A 20,557-nucleotide genomic window follows, 5' to 3' on the forward strand; every position below is an offset into this window, starting at 1 on the left:
GATCTATAAGTAAATGACTATGGAAGCATAAAACATAGACTATAAAGATAAACCCTTATACAAACAAGCCCAAATATGTCAAATGTTACAAAGCGGAAGAAAATAATATTAGGGCCATCAAAGTATTGTGTTTCTAAAACATTAACAAACACACCAATCTAAAGATAGGTGAGCTAATTTGTGATAGTTGTGCCAATCTATTATAGGTGCAACAATTTTTGATATGTATTCTAATACGTAAAATATCAAGATCAAAAGTTGGGACATGTCTACCAAATTGAGATTGTATCAAATCAAAAGCTTATAATAGAAAACTTCAAAAAACATAAGAAAAACTTGAATTAGGGGTATGGGTCCCATCAAACATGGTAAAATATGATGAATGAAAGTGTAGAATATAAAATAAAGAATCAAAGCATAAATTTAAATCCATTCTACCCTTAATTGACACCTCAAGCTAAGCTAAGAAATCACACAATAAGATAAAAGAAACAAGAACTCTTTTACCCACAACTCTTTGTTGCACATAGAATATGTGTGTAAATGGATTTGTGATTGAAAGGTGATGACATATAATTGCTTAAATTTACAAAATGACTTTGTACTTCACGAGCCTATGAAAATAGCATATACGAGGTATTATTTATGAATTTGATGGATGCTAGATCAAGAGTTGAGATTGGTTTGAAGGATCAAAGATTGGGATCGATTAAGAGTATTGAGAGGAGAAACCTCCAAATGTCACATTATCATCGGTGCACTTGAAGAGATCCAAGATTAAAGAGATTTGGGTGGTCAAGGTTCTCTTGAGAAACAATGAAGAGTAAATTTTTTAAAAGGACCATTTTAGTAATTTAAAAGTCTTTTTTTGTACATGTGGATTTAAGATTTTCTTGATAAAATTGATAGATGAGATTCTATGAGATGAATTTGTGGCCCAATGAGAATAATGAGCCATGCACAAGTTTGTCCATGACTTAAGCATGTTTAAACATGTGCAAGTGAATTTAATACTTAATTACTTGGTTTTAGTCAATCATTAATCTGAGGGCAATTAAATAAATACGTTGTATCTATTTAATTTTTGGATGGATGAACTTAATCAAACAAGTGTTGAACTTTTTTAATTAAAGGTGGATTGTAGAGGAAAGTGCTAAAATGCTTAATTAATTAATTCATTAATTAAATATACTTAATCAATACTAGGAAGATGATTAAAAAGGTTATTTATTATTTTTTACTTAATTTTAGAAGGGGACAAATTGGGATAATTTATGTGTGGTTAAGATGTGGATGATTTACTTATCTACATTACATGTACTTGTCAAACTTTCATATATACGATGGTTTGATTAATTCCCATGGATTATGACATACATCATATGAGATATTTATCGTTTTATTATAAAATTATGTTAAAATTTCTATTTTTTTCTTGGGGTATGTTACATTTGGCTAAAATCCTAATGCGTGTGGGAATGAACCTAGATTTTTACATTCAAATTCAAACTTCAGCTTTCTTGCCCCTTTCTACTAGCCATTATGACCAATTTAACACATGTTTGTGCAACTAGTTGCTTTGTCATGGTATTTAAGACATGCAATGCACCATTAATTCATATGCTAAATTTGGGAATAAAAAGAAAGTTTATAGGACACTTCAGTTTTTTAAAAGGACAAAAAAAATACATATAAATATAGGCCATTTTGCATGTTCGTGAATGTTGTCTTCTATATTATTTATCATCATTAAGTTGGCTTGCTTAAGGGTTAAACTTAAGAGAGTATGATTACCAATTGAGTCAATAACCTCCTCAATGGTGTCCCAAGATACCAACTTAATACATTTAGCTATCAATAAAACTAAGGTGAGCTTGTTTATTGAAGCACCCTCTATCAAATTGTTCACACACAATACAATTTAATTATGTACATTTGATTGAGTCTACTTTGCTTGGTAAGAAATTTTGCTCTTGCTTAGAATTTAACACATCCATCATATCAAGAGTATTGATTTTTAGATGGTGACAAATGAATTTGACATGAAATTGACAATCTTTTATGTAATTGATTTCTTCAACTAAGCACCCTAATTTCTCACATTTAGATGAATATTTATTACAAATATTAATTCCACTCAAATTTAATATACATAATTTATTTATGTAATACAATTATTTTCATTATAAATTTAAATGAATTACATGTTAAAGTAGGGCTAAATTTGATCGTCGACTCACCTTCCAGATGATTTTTTTTTGATGAAAATGATCCGAAGTTGCCCTTTAAATGTTCAGATTAAACAAGGAAACATCATAGTACAAACGGCCATTAAATATATGCGGAGCTCGGGTTCGTCATAGAGATCAATAAAGCCACGGTATATTTTGGCCTTTGTTTAAATTTTCGCGTCAATTCGTTTGATTCTTTGCTACGATTGTTCGGGCGATCAATTGAAAGCTTCAGATATCAGGCTGCTCTTCATTTCTCAAAACAAGTAAGTTAGAAACCTGTTTAACCTTTTTTTTGTTTGTTCTATACATGAAAACCTCATTCTGTTACACAAGCAATATTGATATCTTAATGATTTACGCTCAAAACAGATTCCAATGATTTTTCTAAACTGTTAAAGAGAAGAGAGTAAAGTTTAAAGATTGTTTACGGTTTGGGGTTAGAAAAAGCAAAGTAGGGGTTTGAATAAAGCTTAATTATGAGTTCAAGCAAATAATTCTTTGAATGTGAAAGGAAAAAGCTAAGGGTTTGAATGAGGATCGAAAAGAATCTGGATTTCCAGTGATATTTACTGCTGAAGTAACTAGTTAATGTTTTGAGTGATAATTTTCTTCGAAGCGGAAATGAGATAATTGGTTGAAATGATGCCAGTTTTATAGTTAGGGTTTCTTTCTTTTTTAATTTTCTCGAATTTTTAGCATTCACAGTTTGATGATTACTTTTTGTTGAATGATCAATTGTTTAGTGAAGTTCCAATAAGTTTCCTCTGATGAATTCATAGTCCTGATTCCACCTTTTGTGCATTTATAGATGAACTGTGTAACAGAAGCCTAAAGGGGAAGATCGTAATGGTGGGATATATATCAGTTAGGGTTTGGAAGAAAATTCAAGAAGTTAAAACTTAGGGTTTTTCCTCTATCAGTTTTTTAATTTGTTCTTCCAAGCAGGAGGAAGCGCTTCCAATTTGGCAGTTTATGTGAAGGGAAAGCGAAACATGCTTTGGTGGCCCATTTAATAGATTTTATCAGCTGGGGTTTGAAAGTAAAATTTAGCAGCGAAAACATACAAAATATTTGTTCATTCAATTCCTAAGTTTTGGTAATTTACACGAAGAAGAAGGATTTGTGCTTCAATAGCCCATTTAACAAGATCATAGTTGCAATAACGAGGTTTGACATGGTTTTCCTTTCTGGCCTGGATAAAGATTTTCATGGCTCAGTGGGTTTTATCTCGAATTCAACATCTTTGGCCTTTTGCAAGCAAGAAGACTGATGATTTAAAAGTTTCAGATGGTCTTGTTGGTGCTCTACTGGTTCCTGAATCAACAAAACAGTTTGTCTTTGCTCTTCGTGATCCCGATTCTCTATCTGTTGTTTACTTATTGGCTGCTGAGTCCTTGTCAGAACGGTCTGCATCAGATGCTGAATTCTTGGTTAAGGCTGTCAAACCAAAGGTTGTGATTGGACAGATAGGTCCTTCATCTTTGGATGATGTGCGGGCAGAGGAAAGTAATTTGAGTTCAGACAACGCTTGTTCTGTCCCAACTTCATTGCTTGGAGTGGTTAAATGCTGCTTTTTGGAGAAGATAAATTGGAGCAAATATGAGAGTAGGGCTGGTTCACAAGTCTTGCAAACAATTTTTGGAACAGGCTTTTATGGTCATGTTTTGTCTGCAAAACAAGCAGCAATAGAAAATAATTCTCTATTCCTTTTCCTTGAAACTCCATATAGAAATGGTCAAGCCAATAAACTAGATGCTGTTGAGAGTGAACAGCCTTCCAACCAGAATGGACAACATACTAGTGCCTTGACATCTTTTGCAGAGATCTCTCAGAGCAGTGCCTTTTTTGGGCAAGTGAAGGCATTGCAAGGAGATGTGGTTTTAAATGTACCTATGGGATATAAGAGGTATCCTATGTCAGACTCCCTTCACTCATCTGTAAAAGCCTTAGCTTCATCCGTGGCCTTGTCTTTGCAAAATTCATTAACGTTGGATCAAGAATCACAGGCTGTTTCAAATGCAAGATCTGATTCTTCTACTGCACCATCTGGGCGTGATGCAGATGATCAAATTCCTTCTTTTGCACATTCTTTCTATTCGTTACTGGTTGATTTGCACGAGATGTTTAACAATCTTCCTGCTGTAGATAAGGCTTTAGGTTGTGCAAGGAAAATGCTGGGTGATGTGGAACAAGGGAAAGAGATAGATTGCCAAGTATTATCTCAAGTCAACAAGTTTAGGATTGCAGTGGAGGGGCTCAGAGTTGCTCTGAATTCAGCAGCACGCACTCCCATCAAGGAGGAAGAAAAGAACCTTAAAAATGCCAACTTTGATGACCTTCCTTATGAAGAGAAGTGCCATGTACTTTTTGCTCAAGCTCTGAGAAGACAGGCTCGGCAGTCTGACACAGTAGTTGCTATTGTTGATGCTAGTAGCTTGTCTGGAATCAGAAAGTATTGGACAAGTCCTGTTCCTGAAGCAATAGCAGACTTAGCGGAGGAGTGTTTTATATCTGGTTATTCTGATGATGATGCTAATGGGGATGATTCGGAGAGCAGGAGGAGGCTAGTGGACAAACCTGTTATAGCAGTAGGTGCAGGAGCAGCAACTGTTTTAGGTGTATCATCTTTTTCAAAAATTGTGCCTGTTTCATCTTTCATGAAGATTGTCACTCTTAAAGTTCCAGCTATCATGAAACTTGGGCTATTGCAGACAAAGAGATCTGCAGCTGCTATAATGGGTAACATTTTTACTCCAGCAAAATTCCTTGTTCCAGTGTCAAAAAGTGCGATCCCTGGGAAGTTAGTTTATGGTTATGGAGTTAATGCTTCTGCTACTGTGAAAACAGCAGCTGCAGCAGAGAAACTGAGACTAGCAACTCACAGTATTATCGCTTCTGCTGAAAGGTCGAGCTTGTCAGCAATGAGGACAGCCTTTTATGGTATCATGCGGAAAAGAGTGGGCAGGGCATCTGGAGCTAGTCCATGGATAACCTTTGGGGGCAGCATTTTGACTTGTGCAGGCCTTTTAGCATATGGAGATGGAATAGAGTGTGCTGCAGAGTTAGCTCCTGCAATGCCCACAATAGCACGTTTAGGACGTGGTCTTGAAAATCTGCACCATGCATCCCAAACTCTACGTCAGATGGATTCTGCACGTGCATGGGAAAAAATTTACACTTCATTAGATAGCCTTCAGAGGGGAAAGTGATCTGTTCAAGCACATTCCAGCATCAGAATGAAATAAGGCTTAATCTGAACTTCAACACCTACATTTTGTGGTGAGAGGCACAACTTAATTCAATTCATGGATCTGTGGGACGTAAAAGCTAAATAGAAAACACACAAGTATAATAAACTGGCATTCCAAGGGCAGTCACAGAAAGTTTGCAAAATGAATTAATATAGTGTTTCTTCAATCAAAAAAAATCTAACAGGATTGTTATTGCTGGGAGGTAGCAAGACACCGTTAAAATATGCTTTAACTTCAAGCTACACAATATTTCTGGCAATTTGTGCTTTCTCTGCAAGTTTTGGCTGAATTTTTGTTTGATCTGCAAGGAACATTCTTTTTGATCTTGCTGGAGTTTAATTTTGCAGGATTTGTTCCAATTCAGTTAATGAATCTGTAATTGTGGTACCAGATGTTTCATTTATGCAATATTAGTTTGCATCTTGAGAACGGCTGATATGGGAAATGTTAGGTTTAGCACCTAATATTTGAACTGATAATGTGGAGAATATAAGGATTAGCACCTAATATTCTGGTTTATTAGACGTGAACTACGCAATCTGCTTTCTCATGAGGATCAAGTACAAAAGATGAAGTGGAGAAATTGGAGACGTAAGCACGAGTTACAACTGTAAATGATGGTTCAATCCGGTCATCCAAACTACCAAGTAGATATTAACGAGTGTTATGTGTGTATCTGCACCTACACGATTTAGGAGGATTTGCTCGCTAAAGTTGATGGTGTTCGAGATGGATGTATTTTTATCCAGTGGTAAACAAAGATATTCATCATAGTTGCCAGGAGATTGGTACTTTTATTGGTTCAGCAGATGGGTATTGATGTCTCTCTCTCTCTCTCTCTATATATATATATATTTAATGCCCTTATCTGGAAAAAGACATCAAGCTTATGTTGTGAAACAAAAATGAAGTTTTTTCAACTAATCATTTTGCAGCTAACAGTAGTGTGTCTGAAGTCTACATATCTAGAATAATTGGATGCCCTGATTGAGACACCACCTTTTGAATTCTAGTGAACTACAATATCATAAAGTTCATTAAAAATCACAGTGCAATTAACTATGAAACTGCTATGAACATCTAAGCCCCTTCAAAAAATGAACAGTTTCAATTATCACGAAAATGACCATAATAAAGCATTTCAACAATAGTCCATCAGGGGCATTTTTGCTACTTCTGTAGCATTTTTGTTGTAAAGGGCCCAGACTTTTGTTTCCTTTTTATTTTTTATTGTTCTTCCGAGGTTGTGGCCTTGCTGTGTAAAAGGGTTGGGACCATAATTTCCCATTTTATCTTATGAAAAACAGTAGTCCATCAGGGACATAACCCCTCACAAAATTGTCAAGCATAAAAACCTGTCATGAAAAAAGATAGAGAACTGAACACGAACCTTGGCATTAATTGTAGGAGGCAATACCCATGTCTTACTTGTCAGGGATCATTACCATAGGACGACATCCTGATTGAGGAGCTAACTAGGGTTCCTCCACATTCATCAGATTTTCTGTGAAAGGACCTCCTCATTCACCAAAAATTCAACGAGAGAATTAGAGAACAGATGTTGAAGGAAGCTGGCTATTTTTTCACATGTATACCCATGCTAGACATTTAAAACCAATAAATTTTAGTTTGTTTGCTTTGGGTGAGAAGAGCTTCTATGGTTCATTGAGTACGATCACCTACGTAATCCTGGGCTTCCATTCTTAGGTTTTTTAGCCTTTGATTTCGGACATCTCCAGTTCCCTGACTATCCAAAGTTTGGTTTTCATATCCTTCTTGTAGTTTGAGATTGGTGGTATTTTTGGTAGAGCTTAATTATGTCTTCTTGCTCCATGAGGTCTTGAAGGCCAAAATATTGCTCTTCAGAAAAAGCTTGTTGGAAGTGATCCTCATCCTTTGAAAAATGGTTCCTGGAAACTTATTTTTTGTTCGAGAAGGCCACCAAAGGGGTAAGGGCCTTACCCCACGGAGTATTTACATGAATCGAGCTAGTTCCAACAACCACATCACAAAAGGAGGGGTGTAAGGACCGATCTATGAAGATCCCATGAAGATCCCATGATTTCACCAAACAAAGTCATCATCTTGGCTGCCTTCTTTTTGAATCTATTTTTTGAGGTTAACAGCTTGGAAGCCAATAGCCAACTCGGCAAAGCAACCAGTAATATTATGTTCTATTTGGTATCATTTGAAGCAATGCTCAGAATTCATAATTTATATATTGTATCCACGAGCCATGAGAGGAATTAATTTTGACGATGTGCATGATAGGCTTTGAGATGTCAATCAATCAAAGCATGAACTCTAGAAAATCTTCTATCTTAATTGTAGGTCTCTCATCCAATTTGACAGATTTACCAACTTGATTGATCAATTTTTGAATTAGTATAAGCACAATCAAATTGGAATATTGGTTATGCTCACATTAGTAGGATCGAACAGAGGTGTCCACAGTATCAGAAATAATACTGATTTCTTGAAAAACTAGGGACTATGATCTATAGAACATACCCACCATCATCAAAATATCGGAATTTGACAAGAGAGAAACCATGATCTAACAGTTCCACTGAAGGAGTCTCCTGGTTGCTTGATTTCTGTCTACATCAAGCTAAGAAATTTTCAACATTGAGGTGTTTTCCCACATTTATTGAAATAATAGATTTGGAACCTAATTTCTTAAATATTTCATTAATATATCTGTTAGAAATGTGAAGATCAATAAGATTTGCTTCCAATGCAATCTTTGTATTCCAAAAATAAGTGCAATAAAAGATTTTAGAATAGAGGGGCGAGGAGGCCTAGGAATCAGTGAAATATTTTCCCCTCACACACTAGAAGTTGAGGTTTACTGTGCTACCTTAGAATAATCTTTAAACCCAATATCTGAAAGAGCAACCCTGATTTTTGCAAAATTTGTTGCAGCTATGGAAAGGATTTGAAGCGCTTTTACAAGCACTGAAAACCTTAGTTAACAAGTTAAATGACACTTAGTCATTTAAGTTCGTCTTATTTATTGCCACGGCCAGGGAAGGTGGCAAACCCCCCACCCCTTTGCTTTGGCCTTCTTCTGGTCGACGATTGTGCATGGGGTTCCATACTTGAGTAGATCAAATTGCTTATCTCTACCAAAGAATGCAAATTGCTAAAAGCCTCCTTTTGCTGTTCATTGATGCAAATTGCTAAAAGCCTCCTTTTGCTGTTCACTGTTCACCCCCATCTGTAGTATGCCATTCACTCAATTTGCTCCTCTCTGCAATATAGATACATAACTATATAGGTGTAATGTCCCCACTTTCCTAGCTGATCACTCGGGAGTCATTTATCTGTTAACCATCTCCGCAGGTGAATTTATTGGACATGAGATGATTTTGGTTGCAAAGGCTTCACACTCAGCCAATTTTGGCTCTGGGGTGTTATATTTTGAGTTACTTTATGTCATTATATTACAAAGGTGCTTTTACCTTAAGTGACAATATTACATTAAAAGTGACTTTATAAAAGATGTTTATAAAGTGTAACTTAAAATCATAAAGTGAATCCCCAACTTGCATGCCTACCTAGGCCTGAAATAATATTATTAAAAGTGGGCCATTTTGGAATGAGAAGTTAACCCACAAGCTGGGCGTGGGGTCTTGAGGAGAAAGATTCCAATGGAATCTTAGAATCTCTCCCTAGGGTTGTGTTGTGACCATTTCACACATCGTCCCATTTGAAATGGGGACTCCCTCTTTTTTGCTTGCTTTGCCTGCTTTTCGCTTTTTGCTTTTTAGGGTTTTGGTAGTTTGTCAGTTGTCTGGATTTAGGGTCAAGCCTTAGGGTTCCTTTTCTGTCTTTTCAGGACAGAATCCAGTCAGTCTTGAGAGCTTTTTGAGCTTCCTTTTCTAGGATGCAATTTTGAATGAAATGAATTCGTCAGAATGGTCTATTTTCAATTGGAATTTTGAGTGCAGAGTCTTAATTTGTCTAAGTGTTGATGACGAAATGCGAATTTTATTCAATTGAGTAATTTTGACCAAATTTTGAGTTTTTTGATATTTGATCCTGGGCACGGGGAATGATTTGTTTTTGCCTTGTGAAGTGATTAAACTCCCGAAAGCATGATATTTTGGCCTGTAGGAGCAAAATTGCTCCTGTCCCTCAGTGAAGGACCGGAGCTCGTTTTCAAAAATCTCACTATCTCTGCAGGATCAAGATGATTTTTCAAGTGGAAGTGGTAAAGAAAGGCGTGATCTTTCCGTTGAATATAAATTGAAGAATTTCACGAACACGGAAATGCCCCAGGAGTCAAAATCGCTCCTGTCCCTCAGTGAAGGACCGGAGCTCAAAATCAAATATTGCTTTGTCCTTGCAGGATTTTAACAACTTGACGATTTGAAGAGGTCCAAGGAAGTACATTTTACCAGATGAATATAATTTGAAGGCACAAACATGAAGAAAAATGCACTAGAATGCAAAATCGCTCCTGTCCTTCAGTCAGGGACCAGGGCGAAATCCATTGTAGCTCCCGTCCCTCTCCCAGGGACCAGAGCGAAATTCTTCATAAGGCATGTTTTAGGCGAAGATCAAGCAAGTTTTAAGTTTGAAGGCAAGAAAGGAGGTGAATTGAACCCGTTGAAGACAAATTGAAGATTATAAAACATCAACAAGGGACCCAAATGCCCAAGTTTGCTCCTGTCCCTCAGTCAGGGACCAGAGCGATTTTTATCTTAGATGAATTTCTTGCCAAGTTACAATGAATTCCAAGCCATGGATGAATGAAAAGGTACATTACGAATCCGTTGAAGATAGATTTTGACGTTGGCAAAGTGAGATGGAGCCTACAAGAGCAAGATCGCTCCTGTCCCTCAGCCAGGGACCAGGGCGATATGATGGTTATATTGCCTTTTCTTCAAGTTCAAACCACTCCAAGTCAAGGTGAAGGGTGGCAAGGACGTTTTGAAACGTCTCAATGAAGAACGAAGTATCCAAGGTCGCCAATGTTGAAGGAATTACACCAAGACACCCAGTTCACTCCTGTCCTTCAGGCAGGGACCAGAGCGAAATTTTCATGAGGGCTTAGATTTTGAAAGTTGATCGCGTATCAAGTGGCCAAGAAGGATCAAAGGACTTCATTTTACACGATGAAAGATATGGCAAGTTGATGAAAACAAGCATGAGCCTAAGACATTGAAGATCGCTCCTGTCCCTCAGTCAGGGACCAGGGCGATATCTACTATACTTGCCAATTCATTCAAAATTTATGCCAAGTCAAGATTGTACATGGTTGCGCAAGATCTAAGGTATGTTAGGAATATGATATACAAAGGTTTCAAACGTCAAAGGACTACCAATTGAGCCAAGGAAGCTATATCGCTCCTGTCCCTCAGTCAGGGACCAGGGCGATTTTCATTAAAACACTCATGTTCCTTCAAAAAATCATGACAATACAAAAGTACACGGGATTGAGGACGCCATTTGGAAGGTGATGATCAAAGAACAAAGATTGGAAGATAGCGAATTTTGGCTAGAACTTCAGGATCGCTCCTGTCCCTCTCCAAGGGACCAGAGCGATATTTACTAAATCACTTGTTATCCTCCGAAGATCATGTCAAAACAAAGTTGCAAAGGGTTTAAAACGTCGTTTGAAAGGTAATGAACAAGGAGTTAAAATCAAGAACGAAGAATTTCAAGTAAGAACACCAGGATCGCTCCTGTCCCTCACCAAGGGACCAGGGCGATAATCTTCCAAACATCGAATATGCCATGTAGAAGTCAAGTGAAACAAGCGTAGAATGAAGAAGTGATGTTATTTTTCGCCTTATGATGGAGATTGGTGATTTAAAAAGAAAGACCAAGGAGAAAACATCTAGTTCGCTCCTGTCCCTGTCCAAGGGACCAGGGCGATAATGGTCATAAAGGGCACTCGTTCACACAAGCAAGTTACCCAAGTTTGAAATTCCTAGCAAAAATGCCAATTCCAACGTAAGGATGGAAATTTTAAACGTCAAAAGTGCAAGAATCAAGACCAAGTTGATGGATCGCTCCTGTCCCTCAGTCAGGGACCAGGGCGATGAGGTTTGTATTTTTTTTCATTTCCAAGTCTTAGCGCAAAAAATACATTTTTTGAATTTTCATTAAATGCTAGGAAAATCGATATTTAATTGAAAGCATTTAAAATATTGCGCTTGATCATTAATTAATTATTTTTGCCTTGTAAAAAAATCGAATTAATTAATTAATAAACGATGGCATTTAATAATTAATTATTAATTATTAATTTAATCAAATAAAGCGCTTGGGTTTATTTTATCAAGGTCGGCCTTTATTATTTATTTAAAAATCGTTTTAATTGCCTCATTTTATAAAAGTCGGCCTAGAGGTGAATATGAAGGTGAGCGCTTATAAAGGGAGGTGAAGATTTTCATTTTCACATTATCGTTTTACCTTCTTCATTCAAGTGCGATTTGGAATATACAAAGGAAGGCGCATTATCATCAAAGGAGTGCGAACTTGGAGTTTGAATTAAGGCGAACTTGCCTAAGACCACGTCAAAGACATCTCCAAGGGTGGCAATATTGATAAGGGGGACGTTTATTTGAAGATCACGTGGAAAAGGCCATCTAATTTCGTTAATTTTGCCTAGGCGAATTCCTCTATTTTGCATTTTAGAGTTAGCTCTCTAGTGAGGTATGGCGATATGGTTTTATTGTTTTGATTTTAAATGTTGATCGTCATAGCTTAAGTTTTGAATTTTGAAATTTTGAATTCCACTAGCTTAATCATTTTTTAGGAAATGATAACTCAGAGACTTATCTTGATGTTTCCTAAAATTTATTCTCTAATCTATGTTATTCATTGTAAAATCTAGTTCTTATTATGAAATGTTGTGTAGGTATGGCGACCTCGAAGGCGGGAGCATCCACCAGTCGTCCAACTCTCATGAAGGAAGATCAAAAGACCGAAGAAGTGGAGACGAAGATCGTGTCGAAGTGGAGCAACATTGGAGATACCAACTTGGGCAACTTCAGCACGAAGAAGTTTCGAGAGGTCCCTTACATTGGCAAGCCATCACCTGTCGCCCGGAGAATAATCGAGAGTGGCATCATTAAAGCGGCCGGCTTCCCTCCAGCAGTTCAGTGCCATGAGTTGATGATCGAGTGTGCTCGTCATTATGATCCTCAGTCCAGAACGATCGTGTCCAATGAAGGAAACACTTTGGCGTATCTTTCAGAGGAAGCTATAAGTGAGGCTTTCCATCTTCCAGAGCACAGAGACATGATATACAAGAGCATAGAAGGAGTCAGGTCAATGTACGAAGATGATCCAGATGCTTGTCTAAGCATTATCAACAAGAACTGGTTACTCAAGAGTCGTCCTCGCCTGAGCAAGATCCCGAACACACCACACAGGATTGATTTCCAGGAGTACAGAGATTTGATCACAATGCTCAACCGAGTTACAGGAGCCCCTCACGCCTTCTATTTTGAGAAGTGGATGTTCTACTTCATCCAGGTGATTGTTCAAGGGAAAGGAACAATACATTGGGCTAGAATGATTAGCCATTGCTTAGACGTACAGTTGAGGAGACTCAAGGCTACCAAGTCCTTCCACATGAGTTCGTACGTCATCTATGCCTTGATCAGGAGTTTTGAGTACGCAGGACTACCTCACAGAGGAGTGATTGGAAGAGGACCCGGTGAGGTCAGAGTTTGTGATTCCTATGTCCACTTGCATCATCCGCCAGGAAGCAACTACAAGCTAGTTAATGACACCTTTACGATGAACATCACAAGGACGTTGCAAGGTGGGATTCACAACAGATTATCTCAGGATGCACAGGAATTAATAAAGAGGTATGGTGCTTGGTTTATCTAGTTTCCGAAGTTCACTTATATTAGAATGCATGGATGTCCTTTACATCCATACATGTTGTCGAGATATCCAACAGACAGAATTGTGTTACTTGAAGTAACAAGACAGTTGGCAGCATATGTGAAGGCATTCAGACACAGACATGGGAATGGAGTTCCAGTACCTATCATTTTGGGCAATTCAGTTGAGGTATGTCCTAATGCTTTAGCTATGGATGACGCTGAGAAGGAGTTAGCCTTGTATTCTTTTTCATCTTTTGCTTTGAGAGAAAGCTTTGATCCACATGGACATTTAGAGGAGACAGTCGGCAGGAAGTTTAAGCATGAGTACCAAATTGAAGATTTTATGATAAATCTCTTAGATGATCTTGAAGTGAAACGAAAAATGCATTCTAGATTGCCTTTGGATTTCATCAGGAAATGCAGGATTTACAGAGTGGCCAACCAAGCACAGGACAGTGGCAGACATATCCAGTCATCCTATGATCGAGAGAGTAAATCAGTAAGGTTAGATTGGAATGAGCCCGAGGTCGTGGATTTAGATGCTTTGATGGCTCTAGTCTTGTCTTGTACTCGCAGATGGGTTGACGTACAACATCAGAAGTTGAGAGAGCAAGGCGTAGCTATGACTTTCACTTTGGAAGAGAAACCAGCCGAAGGTGGAGCTAGTGTGAGCGAAGGAAATCCTAATCCTAGAAATTCAGGTGAAGGTAACCTTCGATGTGTGAGTGAAGGCAATCTCCATCCAAGAGGTTCGAAGAGGAAAGAAAGATCAGAAAAGAAGGAATCTTCCAAGAGGAAGCAAGGGGCTAATCGAGATCGTTCATCCGGTACATCTTCTAGACCAGAGAAGAGAACACTTCAAGTGGAAGAATCCATGGAGTCTATGGTACAGAATGATAGGCAGGAAGAAGGACAAGCACCGCAAGGGTCACCAGATGGATCTCTCCAAGATTATGAGTTAGATGAAGATAGAGAAGGCAACGAAATAACATCTCCTCCCAGAGAAGAAGGAGTAGTGCATAAGGAAATTCAAGTTCAAGAGACAAGATCGGCCATACCAGATTGGTTGAAGGAAAGATTAACCAAGGTGATCGTGATAGAGGACGAAGATAATGTAATCGATTTAGAGAGCCTTGTTGGATGTTCTCACGAAGTAACAGAGAAGAGAAAGGCTACCAAGATGTCCAAGATGATTAGAGATGATACTGGATCCAGAAAACTGCAGATAGCTACACCGACAGTAGACAAATATGAAGGTGAGATCTTAGCAGAGGAATATGATATACAGACTTTTGAGCTAGGACCATCCACAGCAGAGCAGACACTAGATGATGCTACTGATTCATTTGAGGCATTGAAAGACAAGCTTAGAGAAGAAATGGAGAAGAATAGAAAGCTTGAGAGAGAGGTCGGTGCATGGAGGACATATTTCAGTCATCTCAATGAGCCTTTGGGACGTCAGGATCCAGCTAGATCACCAGTGCAGGCACTTCCCCTTCAATCAATTAATGAGGCAGAAAGATTCAGGAATATGGTCCAGCGTACGAGTACTTGGATGGATAAATCTCATACAGTTGCCGTAGAATTTGTAACAAGGATGATGAAGACTATTCATCAAGCTATCCAGGTTCTTGAGATAATCCACAATTTGATGATAACAGTAGCTGCATTTGCTCATACCAAAGATGTTATCATTCCTGTCTTGAAAGTAATTAGACACACATCAAGGAAGGTCTTAGCGCAAGAAAAGATCATGGATGGAGGACCTCACAGTTTGCTTCAGTGGTCAACCTTACTCCATATGAAGAGTGTTTTCTTTGAGGACATCAGTACTAGATGTAGCCAAGTTGAGGAGGTGATCAATCCGATCCAGGACAGAGTATTTGAGGTACTACGTACTATTCTTGGCAGGAGGATCGAGGTTGAGACAGATGTGGATATGCAGGAATTAGAGGATAGAATCAAGGTCATCTTTTGCAAGGACGCTAATGTCACAGACGAGCAATATGATCAGATGTTTGCCACCATGCTCCTGATTGAAAGAACAAAGGAACTTGAATCTTCATGGGACGCAGCTCTTCTAGATGCATTCGATCAGGTCATCCACTTGGAAGAAAGTATGAAGAATCTTCCCGAGATTCCAATTGCTGAAATTGAAAGAATCGTATCAAGATTCATTGCATATGCTAAAAAGGAACATTGGAAAGGGAATAAGATTCTAGATGAAAGGTTGTTATAGATGACATGGCACCTTAATTGTCATTGGTTTATGTCTCCTAGGTTTTTGTGCCAAATTTAATATTTGGCTATGCATTTAATATTGTTCAGTAAAAGGGAGGCCATTTGTAACAAACCCTAATTAGGGTTTAGGTGTCATGATCTTGACCGTTGATCTACTTTCAATCTAGACCATTCATTGTAATTGAGGATGCTATTTATACCCTCATTTTCATTTCATTTGTAATAGATAATAGTTAAGAGATTAGAGAGTTTGATGTATTAGAGAGATTAGAGTTAGAAATAATTTACTTTTGTAGCAAGATTGAGTTTGAGGAAAGGAATTCAAGCAATTGTTGTACATGATGACTTTGAAATCAATGAAATATTGAAGTTATGGTGTTTTGTTGCAACTTTCTTGGTTATCTTCATGGTTGTTCAATTTACTTGAATCATGCTCAATCAAAGTAGTGTGTTAAATTGAAGGATAAAGTGTGAGACTTGATCTTTGGTAGGATTCGTAATCCAAACCACTAGCTTCTTGCTGATTGTAGGAACGCCTTGCGTGGTCGACTGGAGATATTTGAATCACTTAACCCTCAATCATTATTGTATCTTGGATATGTACCTTCGTGGTAGTGTCTTTGATCTTTGATGCGTTGAAAATCATTTGTTACCTTAGAAGATCGCATCAATTTCAATTAAGTTGTTATTTTATGGCGAAATTGAAGTTGGTAGAATCTTGCCAAGTCTTGTCTACATGAAGTCATTCTTAGGGTTAGATTAGATTAGACTTCTTGCAAAACCCTATCATTTTTTTTTTTTTTTTTTTTTTGAGAGCTTCTTTAGTTTAGTAAGACTTTCAGAGTGTAAGGCCCCTTGAGGACACAGCAAATCACATCATACCACTGGTGCTTATCCACACGTAGAGACCCTACTAACCAGAACATTGGAGTCATCCTAACTGATCCTTCATGCGAATCTTCAGTAGTTAGCGACTTTATTCAAGAGAGGATAAGATGCCTTTAGGTATTTTATTCTGTGTATGATGGTGTACAAAATACACGTCAACAGGTTGGTGCCAAGGCTTGGAGAGGCTTAAAGCAACTTGTGAGCTCCCATTTCAGTATTCTTGGATTCATTTTTACATTCTTTTCAGCATTGAAAGTTTTGCAACAGCAAGTCACGGTTGGATTTCAGGTTGGGAACAAAAACTCTCAATCTTCTTCGTGTTTGGACGAAAACCCACTCACTTGCAACATTGAAGGATCCTCTTTCATTTGGAGGAGATATCACATTTACAACAGGTCTGAGACATCATTAGCAGATCTGAACATTTTGGAGGATATTTCAAGCAAAATAAGGGCTAAATATTGTTGGTCGTACCATCTATAGTAGGGCCGTACCATCCATTCATGGCCTGTGAGGTCAAATAAATATTTTGGAGGGTTTTAGCTTCACAATTTGTTTCAGAACTCATTGTTGATTATAAACGTTAGCAAATCCAAGGGTTATTTAGGAGAATTGGCACAAATGTGGTCTACACAAGCGTTTCATTGAGGAGAATTGTCAGCATTTGGGAACCTAACCTGGCGACCAAAGGATTTGCATTGTACATTCATAATTTGTTTTTGGTAATTATTATTAAGACAAATAAAGCTCATTGGTGCCATTGGTGGCAATAGAAAGCATTTGTATTGGCCAATTCATCAGGTCAAGCAATAAAATCACTCCTACCAGGCTAGCGTTGGACCCCTGGTATGCGAGTTTGGCCTTGAATGCTAGAATTTGTTCATTCTTTGAATTTTCATTATTTGCTGCAATTAAATCAGAATTCTAAGTTCTGGTTTTAGTCAATTATTAGTTTGTATTTTGCATTTCTGTATCACTTTGCATCACTCATTGAACAAGCAAAAACCTCAAAATCATCAAAATTCATCAAAAAACCCCAAAAATGCATTCAATGGTCAAAGATTTGAAGTCAAACCAAAACCATTAGATTGGGCCGAATTCCTAGTTGGCATATTACAATAGGCATCTACATGTGTATAATATTTGTATACATGCATATGTATTGTACATAAATATATAGACACATACAAAACTAATACTATGTATAGATATGTATGTATAATATATGCATGCATACATATATACTTACATATATATAAATGCTTGCTTGCACATTATATGTACATGTATAAACACACATTTTGCCCAAGTAGGAGCTCAAAGAAAACAAATAGTAGATGGGCACATCCGAAATGGATCCACATCCCATGGCAACCTAAAGTTAAATTTTGATGGGGCCTTGGGGGTGGGTTTCATTATTCATGGTACCGATGGTTATGTGTGCTAGATGATACAAACAATTGTTGATATTGGAGAGTGAATAGATTTGCTCTACATTCTAATAAATGGATCACAAAGATCTTTAAATACATAGAATCATGAGAGGTGTTTCTTGCATGAGACATGACTAGAGATATTTATTTAGTGTGATAAATGTAGTTTATTTTTAACACTTACCCCTTCCTCACCTCAACCTCATAAACTTTATTTTATCACACATGATGGGGGCCTCCTCTAAAAAATAGGATTATTTGCTTACCCATTTACAAGTGAAGAACATTTGACACCAATACCTTATCAAAATTATACAAACTTATCCTTGTTCAAATCTATAGTTAAAAATTCTGCAAACTGCTCATTGGTTGGTTTATAAACTAGTTCAGTTTCCTTACTGAGAACATTCTCACGAATAAAGTGATGGTGTAGTTCAATATGGCTTGTGCTAGCATGAAACACTAGATTCTTAGACATCTTCAACACACTTTAATTATAACAATATATAATTGTTGGATCAAGTTGTGAATGTTGAAGATTCTCAAGGAGTCTTCTAAGCCATATCGATTCACAAGTTACAACAACTGCCTTGTACTCTACATTAGTGGATGACAAAGCAACATTAAGTTGCTTCTTATAATTCCACGAGACAAAGTAGATCCAAGAATGAAGCAATAACCAAAGGTTCAATTTCTAGAGCAAAAAAAACCAATAAGTTTGAAATCTACATTTTTCAAATACTCCAATCTAAATTTTTATGTTCCTTGAAGATATCTAAAAACACACTTTGCAGCTAAGTAGTGACTTTGTTTGGGATGAGCGGTAATTGAGATAAGAATCCAACTGCATAAGATATGTCTAGATGAGTAGTAGTTAAGTAAATCAAATTTCCTATCAAACTCCTATACAATGTTTCATTAATTGATTTTACCATTTGGGTCTTTGGTCAACTTAGTGCTTGTCTCCATTGGTGTTAATGAAGCTTTACAGTCTTGCATTTTGAATCATGTGAGAATTGTATATATATAAAGAAACATTTTTAAAGGTGTTTGCCACACTTAATTCCAAGAAAGTAATGAAGTAATCCAAGATCAGACATCTCAAAATGGATCTTTATATCTTCTTTCACATCTTGTATTAGTGATTGATTATTCTCCGTAATGAGCAAATCATCAACATATAACACAATGAATGGTATGTTGTCAAAATTCTTAATGTATAGATTTGGATCAGCATCAAATTTTGGGAATCCTCTTTGAAGAAAGTACTTATCAATTTTTTAGTACCAAGCTCGTGAGGCTTGTTTAAAACCATATAGTGCCTTTTTTAATCGACACACCATATGTCCCTTTCCTTTTTCAACAAATCCAGGAGGTTGTGAGACATATACCTTCTCTATCAATTTTCCGTTCAGGAATGCACTTTTTACATCCATTTGGTGAATTTCCCAGCTATGATGGGAAGCAAGTGCTATCAACATTCTAATGTGACCATCTTTGTGATTGGAGCAAAGGTTTCCTCGTAATCAACACCTTCAATTTGTTTATAGCCTTTGGCTACCAATCCAGCTCTGTGTTTGTCAATTGAACCATCATATTTAAACTTGATTTTGAATACCCATTTACAATCAATGACCTTCTTTCCAATAATTGAAGGAACCATCTCCCATGTTTGGTTTTGATGAATTGAATTTATCTCTTGATTTATAACATATTTCCATTTTTCACCTTTTATTGATTCATCAAATGTGCTTGGTTCATGAGCATTTAGGACACTTCACATTAATGCATAATTGACCTCATAGTCTTGCAACCCGTTATGTTTTTCCCTAGCTCATTTGGATATCCTTAGAGGAAAATTAGATTGTGGAGTGGACATTATGCTTGAATTTAGCTCATCAATTTCTTTTCCTTCTTCTCTAGATTCAATAGGATTTTCTGATTATAATTCATTTTTGGGTAAGTATGATGATGTGCACTATAATCTGTCTTTTAATAAATCATCATGACGAAGGGCTGGAAGGTGACACTCTTCTTTAAATTTGACATCTCTAGAGATGTGAAGTTTGTTTGTCTTAGTATCATACAATTGATAGGCTTTACTAGAGTCATCATAACCTACAAGGATACATTTCTTACTCTTATCATAAAATTTTCTTCTCTTCTCTTGTGGAATATGCCTATAGGCAATGCTCCCAAAAGCTCTTAAATGTTGAATTGTTTGTTTCCTTCCTGTCCATGCTTCTTCTAGAGAGATTCCTTCTAAACTATTAGTCAAACTTCAATTGATCAAATAAGTTTTTGTATATACTGCTTCTCCCCTATATTTACTATCAATTACAAGCCTTGAGCATGGACTTAGCTTTTTCTTGAAGTGGCCTATTCATTCTTTCAGCTACTCCATTTTGTTGTGGAGTATATGCAGCTGAGAATTGCCTCTTAATTCCTTTGTGTAAAAAAAATGACAAATTCACTTGAAGCATATTGCCACCTTGTTACATCCCACTTATGCCCTAGTTTTTATGCTACATTTACGTCATGTTATTTGTGCCTTAGTTGTTTTACACTATATTTATGCGAAGTTATTCGTACCCTAGATGTTTCATGTTATAATTGAGTGATGTTATTTGTGCTCAATACAATAAAATTATGTT

The 20,557-nt window shown here is 37.0% G+C and overlaps 1 protein-coding gene across 2 annotated transcripts; it reads left to right on the plus strand.

The window, feature by feature from the left end:
- The first annotated feature begins 2,217 nt into the window (after nucleotides 1-2,217).
- Nucleotides 2,218-6,424, plus strand: LOC131053466 (uncharacterized). Of its 2 annotated transcripts, none has more exons than XM_057988077.2 (2): nucleotides 2,218-2,497; nucleotides 3,043-6,424. In XM_057988077.2, the coding sequence occupies exon 2, from the start codon at nucleotides 3,443-3,445 to the stop codon at nucleotides 5,441-5,443; it is 2,001 nt and encodes a 666-aa protein (XP_057844060.1). In that variant the 5' UTR covers nucleotides 2,218-2,497; nucleotides 3,043-3,442; the 3' UTR covers nucleotides 5,444-6,424. The 2 variants fall into 2 exon arrangements, with proteins under 2 accessions (XP_057844060.1, XP_057844061.1); XM_057988078.2 differs by having other exon boundaries at nucleotides 3,180-6,424.
- Nucleotides 6,425-20,557: the final 14,133 nt, after the last annotated feature.

Source organism: Cryptomeria japonica, chromosome 4 (assembly GCF_030272615.1).
Source record: "Cryptomeria japonica chromosome 4, Sugi_1.0, whole genome shotgun sequence".
NCBI classification, from domain to species: Eukaryota; Viridiplantae; Streptophyta; class Pinopsida; order Cupressales; family Cupressaceae; genus Cryptomeria; species Cryptomeria japonica.

Coding starts and splice junctions, on each gene's coding strand:
- LOC131053466 (XM_057988077.2), top strand. CDS start 3,443: ATGGCTCAGTGGGTTTTATCTCGAATTCAACATCTTTGGCCTTTTGCA.